Below are 12,904 nucleotides of genomic sequence, written 5' to 3' on the forward strand. Positions count from 1 at the left end.
TTTTATACGTGTGCATGCAAAACAAATTTCTTGGAAGAGAGGTCTAAATACAGCACAAACAACATTTTCCAAAAGACCAAATGAGTGAAAAAGTATATTTTAACAAAACGCATTTGACTAGCAGGTCGAACAACTGATGTTCTTAAACCCTGCTGATATATATATTATAAAAACTGGAACACAAGTTTCCATACGTTTCGGCCATTACGGCCTTCTTCATTGGAACGTTAAGGCCGAATAGTATGGAAACTTGTGTTATAGTTTTTACCATACAATCAATCAGAGACTTAATATATATTTATTTATTTTACACCTTTGATTTGCTAGTACTTGATTTGCTAAATTAATTTTTTCTAGGTCATAATGAATCTCTTGATGATGAACATATCTTGTTTCTCAGCAAACTTATCGCCACAGACAATACATTTCAAAAACTTGGAATACAACTTGGCATTCCTGAGAACGAGATAGCCATTATAAAAACGGATCATTCTGGTGACGTTTCCAACCAGGCATATTATACTCTTCACAAATGGCGTACGCTTAAAGGCAAATCAGCATTTGTACTGGTAATTTTAAATGAGTTACATGAATTGGAAAGGAACGATATCATTGAAAAGTTCTGTTCAGCGCATCGATGACCAACATTTGGTACTACAACTGTGAAAAAAAGTGCAGCTAATGCTTAAATCAGGATTGTCGAGTACATAATACACATGAATTATCATGAGTTAAGAAATGCCGACACAATGGAATATCTGGTTCGCGATGAACAAGAAATAAAACTCGGAAATGCGACAGGTGTTCAGCTCCATATCAAGACAAATTTGATAAAGAAATGAAATATTCAAAAAATATGTTTCCTACATATTTCTGAACTTATTGTTTTAATTGCTACGTGTGATATTTGTTGCAAAAGTTAACGCTAAAACAATTAAAATATTTTTACTTGTCTTCGTTTTAGTTTTTTTTATAGAATATTATATACTTATATGTTGTGTGTTAATTGTAATGCTGTACAAATTAAAATTTGTTTGAACAAGTTAGCAGTACTTTGTGAACATTTTAACATTATTAGATAAAACGAGGGATTGTCTTAAGTTTGGTTTAGCTTATTGCTGTCATATTTTCATGGCTATAAGCTACAGTCTTATACAAAGCACGAAAACAAAGTTAAAATTAGAACACCTAAATATATTTTGTTAGACATAGAATCTTGTACCGTAAAATGGCAAAGTAATAAGAGAATCTTATCAGTGTCCTCATTTGCTCAATGTTAATACTAACCGAACAGTGCTCAACGTTAGGTTGAACTATATATATTGTTGATTAAAACATCCAGCGGATGAAATATTTATGATAAACTTGTATTGCCTAGTGAAAAAAGGTATGACTGCGCTTAACTACTGATAACTTGTACCAAAAAATCTAATTTGTACAAAATTACACAATGTTCACAGTTCATATAGCAAATGGTTTTTACTCCCGGTTTAAATTTTTCCTACTTACTACTTATATGATGTTCATAGAATTTGTAAATTGATATTTATACATTAAGTTCACTGAAATATCCAAAACATCACTACAGACACCGGAATTGTGAATATAACAACATAAAAAGAAGATGGAAAAAAAGTTAACGTTAACATCATTATGAGAAATAAGCAAATTATATACAGAGAACGAAAAAACGCCTTTTTGAGTAGATTATCCATTGCAAAACAGAAATATCAAATATAACAAACGGACCAGTTCTCTTGTGTAGAACTAATATTAAAGAAATCTTAATCATCAAAAGCAAAAATATCACCAAGGTTAGTGATAAATAGTATTCACGTTTTCTATTAAATTGATTTGCATTCGATATTTGTTAATAATTTATAACAACACAGAAAAATGTCTGCTATTCAAAAGTCGAAATTTGCGTCCATAAGAATTCCTACATCCTTCCGATAAACTTTATTCTCGAAACAAGTATTGTTGTCATTGAGAAATTTAACAGCTGCCATCATCTCTTCACAGTTACACTTATGTGTCATGAATGGATATCCAATATCCCTTTTGATCTATTCTTGTATATAGTCAGCAGCAAATTTGTAAGTTAAAAAATAAGTTTGTTTCCATTAAAAATAGTCCATGTCCTCTCCTCACAAAAGATGTTTTCTAAATAATTTTTGAAATGCGGTTCGCTGGTACGTAATTAAATAACACTTTATACATTTCGTGCGTCCAAAGCACTTTTATAATATCTGTGTTCGTTTTTATGTATGTTGGCGTTTGTTTTTGTTGCACTTCAGTGTTTCTGTTGTTCCTGTGTTTTCCCTTATAGTTGATGTGTTTCCCTCGGTTTTAGTTTGTATCCGGATTTGTTTTCTCTAGTTGCTTGGATAACAAAGGAAACAATGTAACCGAAATCCTTCTTTAAATGGATGATGTTTGAGGGTGATTATTCGTCACTAGAGCTTTGCAGTCTTCTTACGCAAGAAATATTGAAGTCAATGTTCAAAGGATTAATCGTGTATTTGAAACAATCTTCAAAACCACGGACGTCCCTTTAGAAAGTCATACATCTCAGTTGAATGGACGTAAGAGATATTGTTCATATTTGAAACAACAGCTGCTTACGATGAGTTAAATATCAAAAACATAAAGTAAAGTAATTGTAAGAAGCCTTTATATATGATGCACGTTATTCAAACATTTTGGGAATATTGAACTAACTTGTATATATTCTAACACCTACTTTGAAACGTTCATTTTGGCCTTTGTGCTTTAAATGGTCACCTGTATGTACTATACATCATAAGCGATACTGTGAGAATTTTTTTTAAAAACACATTTCGTGCGCACCAAAATAGCTGTCAAAGATATATCTTTATATAATTTCACAATTTGTATGATTATTTTATACATGTACATCTGTTTAGATCTAAATAAAACTTCTTTCACTTCGGGACAAACTTAAAGCAGCACTAGCTACATGATGTTTTTTTGTTCAATCATTAATGAAAGTGAAATAGTGAAATAATAATTCGCTTTTAGCAGCCAGTATGGTTCAATTTTGTCAAAATAAGCTGAGAAACATTGATGATGAATTATTCACTTGCAAGTGAATAATTCGACCTCATTGAATCCGTATTCATGTGAACTTCAATTTAACCCCTAAGTTAGAGATGGATAACGCATGAATGATACGTGTTCAATTATTTAAAGGAAAAGAATGTCAACATTGAAAGGGAAAAAAGGTAAACCATTTGATTGACTGATTCGATCCACAAAATATCATTCTTATACAGGTAAAAACGATGATAAACACATATTTTTAATCTATAAAATGAAATTAAACAGACCTAGAAAAATCCAATTGCACGAGTTCCTATCTATTTGTATCTATATTTATGTTTATATCGCTTATATGACCATCGGAGGTCTTCGGAGGTCAACTCGATAGTAAATTAGATGGCGTCTAGACTAAAATACACACGAAACGAAGCTTAACGAATGTTATCGAGTCCATGCCCTGTAAATTGTTTATTTTATACTTTTTTATAATTTGGATAAATGTTTTACATTGTTATAAATCAAATATGAGAATTTGAGTCAAATCGGTAAACATGAATTTGACAGCTAGTGCCCCTTTAAGGCAAAACATTAAATTTATTACAAACATCACATGACCATAAACAGTTTAGATAAGATGAAATCTTAATTTTTGTTCTTGGAAATTATAAACCGAACAGTTGGTTTAAAGTGTGTGTAATCTTAAAATGATTTTATTAATTTATTGCAGTGCCTATTTATGTATGGTCCAGTTTACATCAGGTACAGGAAAACTAATGTTATTTAAGGTTAATGCATCTTTTTTTTTTTCTTACAGTTTTATGTGAGTGAAAGGTGATTTTATTGAAAAAAATGCTGTGGCCAGATAAACATTCAAACTTTGATGAGATATCGAAAAATTCTTAAAGTTGTGCTACTCAAACTTTCTGTGTACTTGAACAAATCTTCGGAACGACAGTTTTGAATTTTCGATACAAATTTAAAACATACAATATTAGGATTATACTGTGACTAGTTTCTCCTCAATTTGTAAAATAAAGATTGAAGGAGTTTTCGATCCAATACCGGAGGTACACTGCGGTAGGGGAATGAACGGACTTCCTATTTTCCTTTAAAAATGTCTTTGTCATAGTATAGGGAAAACTGACTTTAATGTCAAATTATTCAGACATACCGTAATAAGGAATAAAAAGAATACAATCATGCAGCAAAGTAATTTTATTTTGATAAAAATCATAAAAAGTTGCAAAGTCATGGCAGGAGAATCAGTTTGTTGAATGTGGCCACATCCTCAGTTAAATGTAACTGTGCACGATTAAAAGCCTCACTTTCAATTTTGCTCCCGGAGAGGACACATCGCCTACCTCCAATGTAAATATAATTTTATTTCTTTTGATCGGAACATTATGTGTTCCCCTTATTTAGGACTTGATTAGTCCTCGTTTATGATGTGATTTTTCTTAAGGCTTTGATGAAGTCTTGGTTATATTTAGCCTGATTGGCACTTGAGATTGGCAGTTCTTTGTTTGCCTGTCACTTGAGGTCATTTTTATTTAAAATGTTGGCTTTTATTTTTGAATACCGTTATATTCTTTACTAGTTACTATATTATCTCTATAATATAGTTGGGATTAATATGTTCCTTACAGGACGCTTTTCTAATTTTCTAATTTTCTTATGACTATATTGCTTTACCTTTTGTTTCAGATGCCACCTGCCACGGTCCTAAAAAGGAGGCATGATTTGAAGTCGGTTAATAATATTGGTCTGAAGCTCCTTAAGAAGTTTAATGATATTAGAATTCCCCCAGGACAGAGCTAGGGAGAGTAAAGTCTCTAGTTCGAATAAAGGACTTATCAGACGATGACTGCAAACGTCATTTCACGAGTATTACTGGGGAGGATGCAGCGTAGATACTAGAGCTTGCGGCTGCACCTGTTAACGGGGATAACTTGAAGAAACTCCTACATGTAACGGTCATCCTAGCTAATGAGATAGGGCAACCGGCGGGGGAGGACCTGCGTCATGTAGAAAACGAGGTAAATATATATATTTTATCTAGAGTTTAGTAGAAACCTTCTTCGATAGTACGACCTTGTAGAGCGTCTCCGGTTAGTGACCTCCTTTATCAGCTAAAAATTTGCTCACACGTGAAGCCGCACCCCCTTTAGATTTATCTGTTGTTTTCGTTCTACAGTTATGTACGTGTGCATAAAAAAACAGATGTAATTTCGATGTTTTTTCAAGGTTACATTCCCGGTTTTGTTTTTCATGTTTTAACATTTATGACTTTTCCCCCTAAGGTTTATTATGATTAAGCACGCTTATTATATTTTTTAAATGAAAATGATAGTAATTAATGTTTTAATGATTGTAGGATTCGGGAGATGAAGACCCTCCTCCTAAGAAGAAAAAGAAGAATCATGATCTTCTGCAAAGAGTAGCAGATCTAGAAAAGTCAAAAGAAGATAACGTTAAAGAGTTGAAAGATAAGGTGAGGAGTTTAGCTTTACAGGCAAACCCCAACGAGCCTCTAATTCTCCTTAGTCTTGACGAGTTGGCAAAAAAGGCCAGAAGGCAAAACAACTATGATGCAGAAACATTCGATGAATTAGCGGGACAAGCGCAGAGACATCAGGGGTCGATAAATGTTGCCACTCTAACGTTGAATGTTCTGTGGGGAAAGCTTCTGATTTAGTGGGAAAAGCAATGGCAAAATGTCTCAAGGAGAAGGAAGTGGAACAAAAGATCACTGGTAATAAAGCTAATCATATTGAAAAAATGAAAACCACTTCTTCCTTGGCTAATGCTTACCCCCCTGCTACCTGTCTGCCTAACTATTTCATGCCTCAGATGCCCACTGGATGGCAGCAGGGAATGTTTCCCTTTAGTATTAGTATGTACCATAATCAAGGCACTAGAAGATTTAGCCCAAGAAATGGCCAAGAGGAAATTGTTTCTTCTGCAATTCGAATGATCACGTTGTGAAGGATTGTGAGAAGATGAAAAACGCTAAGGGAAAATAATTGTATCGAGTTTTGTATCTAGTTTGTAACATATCTAGTTTTTCATTAATAAGGGCTTTAAATCATAATTTGTAGTTTTTCAAGATTAGTATATTTTTGCATAAATTTTGCCTATGCATTTTTAATAATTTTATTTTCAAGCCAGCAACTCTGTCCGAGGACACTGATTCCCTAGTGATCTTTAGACCACGTGGACTGCAGGTGCTAAGCTTGTCCCTTTTCTTTTTACCTAAGTTGGTTGCTTCCATTATATTTGTATACCTTGCATTTTGGTATAGAAATTTATTCTGTATTCTAGGATGTGAATACACAGAATTCTGGTTTTCCGCACCTTTCTTCTCCGGAATGGGAGAAAAGGGTTCAGTTTGATCCTCGTAGTGCCTTGCAACATGTTAGGAAGCACCCAACATGGGTAACGTTGGATGGGGACAAGCCAGCAAATGCAGTTCACCATATTACGTTTGATATTTTGAATTCATATATTGTTCACGATTTTAAAAAAATTTCCTTTTCGAGATCCTGACAGTTTTGTATCAGGTGGAATTAAACAAAATACTTAGTAGCGATGAATGGTTGAAACATTTCGGCGACGATCTTCCGATACAAATAAAAGGTTGGGTAACCAATAATGTAGACGTAAACGATTTCTTTAAACCTTTTAAAGGCAATTTTAAAGGAAAATCTTATGAAGGAAAGATACCACCAAAAGTAACTCTTCTTCATGCCGATTATTTATACCTTTTATTGAGAAAGAGATTACGGAAAGGTTAAAATCAGGTTCGATACGACTTTGGGGGAAGCTGGGAGAATGTGTGTTGCCTCGTATAATCATGCCTTTGACAATAGAGCCAAGTAAACCTCGACTCTGTCACGATGAACGCTTTCTTAACCTATGGATCAAAGATAATCCGTTTCAATTAGAAAATCTAAAACATGTACCCCGAATGGTTTCGAACAGAGTCGAGATGATAGCGTTGCATGACAAATCAGGCTACGATCATGTAAAGATTACTAGGGAATTCGAAACTTTTTGCTGTTTTCAGTTTGGTTGCTGGTTTTTTTTTTCGTATACAGTACTCCCTTTCGGCTGGAAAGCTTCCGCTTTTATTTATCAATCAATTGGTATGCAAGTTACGTCATTCCTCAGGAAGCTTGATATCTTGACTTTACAATACATTGATGATCGGCTATTAATTGCATCTGATAATCCTCACCTTCCCCATGGAAATATAAACACAATCAGTTATGCTTTAGTGGAATTACTTACTAGACTAGGTTACACACTCTCCATTAAAAAAAGTAGATTTAAACCTTCCCAGATTATAAAATTTTTAGGTTTCTTTATTGACTCAGAACAAAAATGTTTTCATTTGCCGTCAGATAAGAAACTATCGTTCATTGCATTGAGAGAGCTTATCTTGAAATCTGGGAAGGTCAGCGTGAAGACTTTGCAACGGTTTGCAGGTAAATGTGTGTCAATGAACTTAGCTATACCGGCAGCAAAATTATTTTGCAGAGAGGTCAACGCAGCTTTTTCAAGCGGCATTAAAAATTCACGTGATGTAAACATTAGTGGTGACCTGAAAAGGGAGATCGAACACTGGAATTTTTTTAGATAATTGGAAGGGCGTAACGCCTTGGAGACTCGAATTACACAAGCAGCTGACTATTGCAACAGATCCTTCTTTATACAAATATGGGGTTTCAGTTATTACGGGGAAAACAGAGTTTGCAGTATTGAGATTTTTGGGAAAATGATGACGAGCGTCCTATTCACCTGAAAGAGGCAGATGCCATTATCAAAGCAAATAAATCTTTAGGTTCCATCGTGTGCATTCATCGTTTAGATATCTTAACGGATAATAAATCAGTTATTGCCGTATGGAAAAATCAGGGAGGTAGAGACAAATTATTTAATGACATCATGAAGGATTTATTTATGCTGGTGTGCGAAAATAATATCGATCTTCGTTTACAGTACATTCCATCTTCTCTCAATGAGGCGGATGCCCCCTCTCGATCAGTCTCTTTAGTTGATTCGAAACTTAGCTTAGAAAGCTGGTCCATACTAGAAAGTACTTACGGACCACGTACTGTTGATCTAATGTCACTTCATTCAAATGCTATGACGACGACGTCAGGTGAAAAACTCAAACATTTTACTCTAGCACCTTCTCCGTTGTCAGTAGGTGTAAATTTATTTGCACAAGATGTTTCATTAGAAACGAACCCTTACGTTTACCCGCCTAAGAACAGCATGTAAGACAGTGCACTTTTATCGCACCTTTGTGGGATCAAGCACCGATATGGTTACCTATTATAAAACACCATGCAATATCTTCTTTTGTTCTCGGATTTAAAGATCAGAAGGGAATCATTGAAGTGCCCTCCAAAAAAGGTTACATCTTAGATAATAGAGGTTTGATGTGGACTTTACTTGCGTATAGGTTATCATTTTCATAATGAAATATTTCAGGTTGTGGTTGTTGATCTGAAAAGAATTGATGACAGAATTATGCATCTCCATAACCAGTCAATAAATTCATCCCATCGTAGAAGAAAAGAATCTCTTCAAAAAAGTTTTTTAGATTTTTTAGATATATTAACTCATAAGCCATGTCTTGATACAGTTTCTCCTCACGATGTTAAGATATTTCTAGTTTGGAAAGATAGTAATGGTAAAACCAAAATTCACGTTAAATCGTGCATCAATTTGGGTCAAAAGGGTGTTACAAGATGTCTTTGTCCTATTCGATTGGCTTCAGGAACTGTTGAGAACCTAATTTCATATCTTACTGACATATTCGAATCCGTCGGCAGAGGCAGAGCTTGGAATGCAGCTTTAAATGTGGGCAACCCAGCTGCTTCGGAACCAGTAAAAGCATATTAAAAGCAGTTCAGGATGAACAAGCTAGAGCTTACATTGTACCAAAACAAGCAAAACCTATATTTATAAACAAAGTCCGTTCGATAGCCGTCTATATTAGTAGGGAATTGAATAGATCTGACCTTACTTAACGGGAAAAATTTGTTTTGCAAAGAGATCAAGCTCTTTTGAAATAACAGTTTTTTGCAGGTGATAGAGCGAGTGATGTAGCTATTGTCTTATCACAAGAAGTTAAGAAATTGGATGATGATAGTGGTTTTGTTTTTAATCACACATTTTGGAAAACATTGCGTGGCGGATCAAATATGTGTAACACATTTGTTCTGAAAAGATGTGACGATAAAATTGTGTGTCCTGTTTCTGGGCTTGAATCTTATTATACGTTCATGAAAAATCACGGAATTTCCCTGAGAACTGGCTATTTATTTAGAATAATTACAGAATCGGGTAGAGTGCTCGAAAATCATGTGTCGTATTCTTCTATCTATGAGCGTTTCAAGGGTTATCTCATCACACTTGGTATTTTTGAAGATGAAACTCCACACAGCATGAGAGCTGGATGTGCTATCATGCTTGCACTTTCTGATGACAAGCCTAATACACAGGGTGTATTGAACCACGTAGGCTGGAAATCTTAGAGAATGGCTCATTATTATACTAGGGCGAGCACTGTTAAAGATGCAAGTCATGTTGCATGTAATTTAGCAAAGTCCGTAAACTATCAGAATAATAATGCTACTCAGTTATTTTTTGAATCCCATTCTCAATTTGACGATTTGAGTCCCGCGTTTAATTAATTGCATGGTCTATCTAATTGTGACATAAGGGAGTTAATCGCCTATTATTGAAAAAATTTGTTTGTTTATGATATACATATATTTTTATAGTTAACATGTGTATGATTTTAGTTTCATTTACTTTACAGATATAGAATTTTGTAATAAAGATGTATTATTTTCTAGTGATATGTTTTATCTCTATAATTATGAATAATGGATAACTCTTTGACGTAACACACCTTGTACCGTACTAATTGTATTTCATCCCAATACTTGATCAGGATTGTTGATTGCATTTCATTACCTTCACTTGGGGTATGTTGACATCTTCAGTGAAGTGTAACTGTGCACGATTACAAGCCTCACTTTCAATTTTGCTACATGATATAGATCATTGGACCTTATCCAAGGAAGTTATTTGGATATTAGTGTAGCCTAGTACCTTTATATCTAAGACATTTTTCCCGCCCCACCCACCCGAAGTTCTCTTTTAGAGTAATGGAATGCTCTTTACAATCCATTTATGCTTATTTCATTCCAATACTTGATCAGGATTGTTAAGTGCATTTCATTACCTTCACTTGGGGTATTTTGATTTTCTGGTAGAAGTAGAAGTATTGGTAACTGTAATTAGAAATGCGTAACATTATAGAGTGCTAAATATGTCATGTACTTTCTTGATGAGAAATGTTAACAATATACAAAGTAATAGTGGTTGCATCAGAATTACCACTTGACAAAAAATGAAAAGCCAACAAATGTCAACGTTTTACAGTATGTCACATAAGATAAAGACCATCCTAAAAGATAAGAGCACATGTTCATTTAAGTGCTTTCATTTAATTCCAAGATTATGAAGTCGATAATTATGAGATTTAAATAATAGGATATCAAGATTAAAGTCAGCATTCAGTTCAGTTCAGTTTCTTGTATGTTCCTCCATTAATTGTGAAGCACTACCCATAGGGTATAATTGTAGCAACTATATACACCTTAAAACATAAGAAAACATATAAACTTATGTACCCATAAATGAATAAAATCATTTCCAAAATCAAAGACAATTTCGAGATTTAAGTTGATAATATTAACACTGTGTATCATCACCATCGGATATGGGTATCCTTGGCCTGGTTCTCTGTTCATTTAAAAAAAAACATTACAGAACAAATACCAACGATAGCTACCTGAGTATATATATCTTGGTAAATGTACAGTAATATAGCTTTTCTTAGACAATGAACAGAGCACGGTCTTTCTGGTTGAGATTTTTATTTTGTAGTTGCGCGTATCCACTTTCCTCTATGACACTGGTTACTGGACAGACAGTGCCTCAATGAGTAATGAGTGTATTGATCTAGTGGAAATGATAAAAGTTAAAGAACAATAATTGTGTCATTCATTTTTTAATTACAAATAAAATGTAACGTCCTTATGTTTACATTACGTCTATATATTTTCAGCCGTGTTGGATAATAGAGGAAAGGAGTTTTTAGTTGCTTTTATCGAAAACGAAGTAATTCATGGTAATAATATAAATCCCGAGATATATGTTTCAACCTCTAAGAAAACAATTGTTCATGTCAATGTTTCAGCTTCTGGTATTCCGAATTCTCAACTCTACAAAACTTTCTCGGTGATGCATGGTCAGACTCAGTTAGTCAAACTGAATACAAGTTTTCGTTTACATCACACCGAATTAACTCAAAAAGCAGTACTTATTCAGGCGGACGATGAAATCGTAGTTTATGTTGTTAACAGAGAAGAAAGATCCGATGATGTTTATCTTGCTTTGCCCATCGACGCCCTTGGCAAAGAGTATTATACTGTTTCGTATTCCCCTGCTTCACATTACTGTGCGATTATTGGGGTTTATGATGAAACAAATGGTTCCATTCATTTACCAGATATACATCATTTAAGTGTTACACTGAATGGACACACATATCATGGTAATCAATGGATGAATATGACTTTAGATAGACTCAGTACACTACAGGTTCGTTCTAAGCACGATTTAACTGGCTCCAATATTGTATCCAGTAAGCCAATAGCCGTATTAAGCCGAAACAAGAAAACCACAATTGGGCATGGAAACTCACACGATCATCTTGTGGAAATGTTACTTCCGTTATCGTCATGGGGTAATAATTTCGCCACCGTTCCAATACCCGACACACACGTACACGTTTCTGGTTTAAACTCTGGAAAACCATTTCAGGACAATATCAAACTTGACAAAGCGGGTCATTACGTCCAAAAACACTATATAGTTCTGGTTTGTACTCTCATATAATTACTGACAAAGCTATATCAGTGTTCCAGTTTTCAATGACACAAGAAGGCCATGGTGATTATGCTGATCCGTCAATGATAACTGTCATTCCAATAGAACAATATGCTTTTAAATATACATTTACAACTCCGGAATATTCTCACGGTAATTATTCAAACTATTTTATGTTTATCATCGATTCCTCGCAGACGAGTGGCCTTAGAATTGATAATCGATCGTTAGCTGGCGATCAAGTTTATCACAAAATACCAGAGACTCACCTCGTGGGAGGTTACATGAAAATATCAGTTGGTACCCATACAGTCATTCATACTGATCCAACCACAGTATTTGGTGGGATACTATTTGGCAAGGCTGACCATGAATCATACGGATAACACGGTAAGTATATGTGTAAAACAATTAGTCTTTGGTTTTATTACACTGCATAATGTCTATCGTGAACCTAATGATAACAGTTCCTTATTAGAATAGGGATGTTAACAGATGATTCCTATTCATACTGTTTTATTATTTGTATGGGGAAAAAGGATTTATGTAAATATGTTCATGTACCAAATGCAAATATATTTGACAGACACTCCAGACCAGTGAAAGACAGAGAAAGCCTAATATTATGTATAAAACACTATCTTTATTTGTTTTGTTTTACCAGTTGCAGTAATACATGTATATACACAATTTGAAAATGTTTTCGTATTGAGTCATAGAAATTTTAAAATTACTTTTATTTTAGAAAGGACCAGTAAGGTCAAAGCAAACTATACATGCTGTCTCATCTTGAACGATCGTCAAGCGAGTGTGGTCAAGTATTAGATGCAATACAAAAGTAAAGAAGAAACAGGCCGGTAACAAC

General features: G+C 34.3%; 2 protein-coding genes across 5 annotated transcripts in view; both read left to right on the forward strand.

Annotated features, from left to right (window-relative positions):
- The window catches only part of LOC127716481 (pleiotropic regulator 1-like), a 474,697-nt gene that overhangs the window by 449,967 nt on the left and 11,826 nt on the right, over positions 1–12,904 (forward strand). The gene's annotated exons all lie outside the window — the stretch shown is intronic.
- LOC127716493 (uncharacterized) overlaps positions 1–12,904 on the forward strand; it is a 68,591-nt gene that overhangs the window by 10,244 nt on the left and 45,443 nt on the right. For 3 of the 4 annotated variants that reach the window (XM_052222723.1, XM_052222721.1, XM_052222724.1), the window contains exon 8: positions 358–953. The exons of the other annotated variant lie outside the window; for it this stretch is intronic. In XM_052222723.1, coding sequence (XP_052078683.1) covers positions 358–641 — 284 coding nt within the window. In that variant the 3' untranslated portion in view covers positions 642–953. Of the gene's footprint in view, positions 1–357; positions 954–12,904 lie in introns of those variants that run through there. 4 annotated transcript variants of the gene reach the window in all.

Source organism: Mytilus californianus, unplaced genomic scaffold (genome assembly GCF_021869535.1).
Source record: "Mytilus californianus isolate M0D057914Y unplaced genomic scaffold, xbMytCali1.0.p SCAF_9, whole genome shotgun sequence".
Taxonomy (NCBI): Eukaryota; Metazoa; Mollusca; class Bivalvia; order Mytilida; family Mytilidae; genus Mytilus; species Mytilus californianus.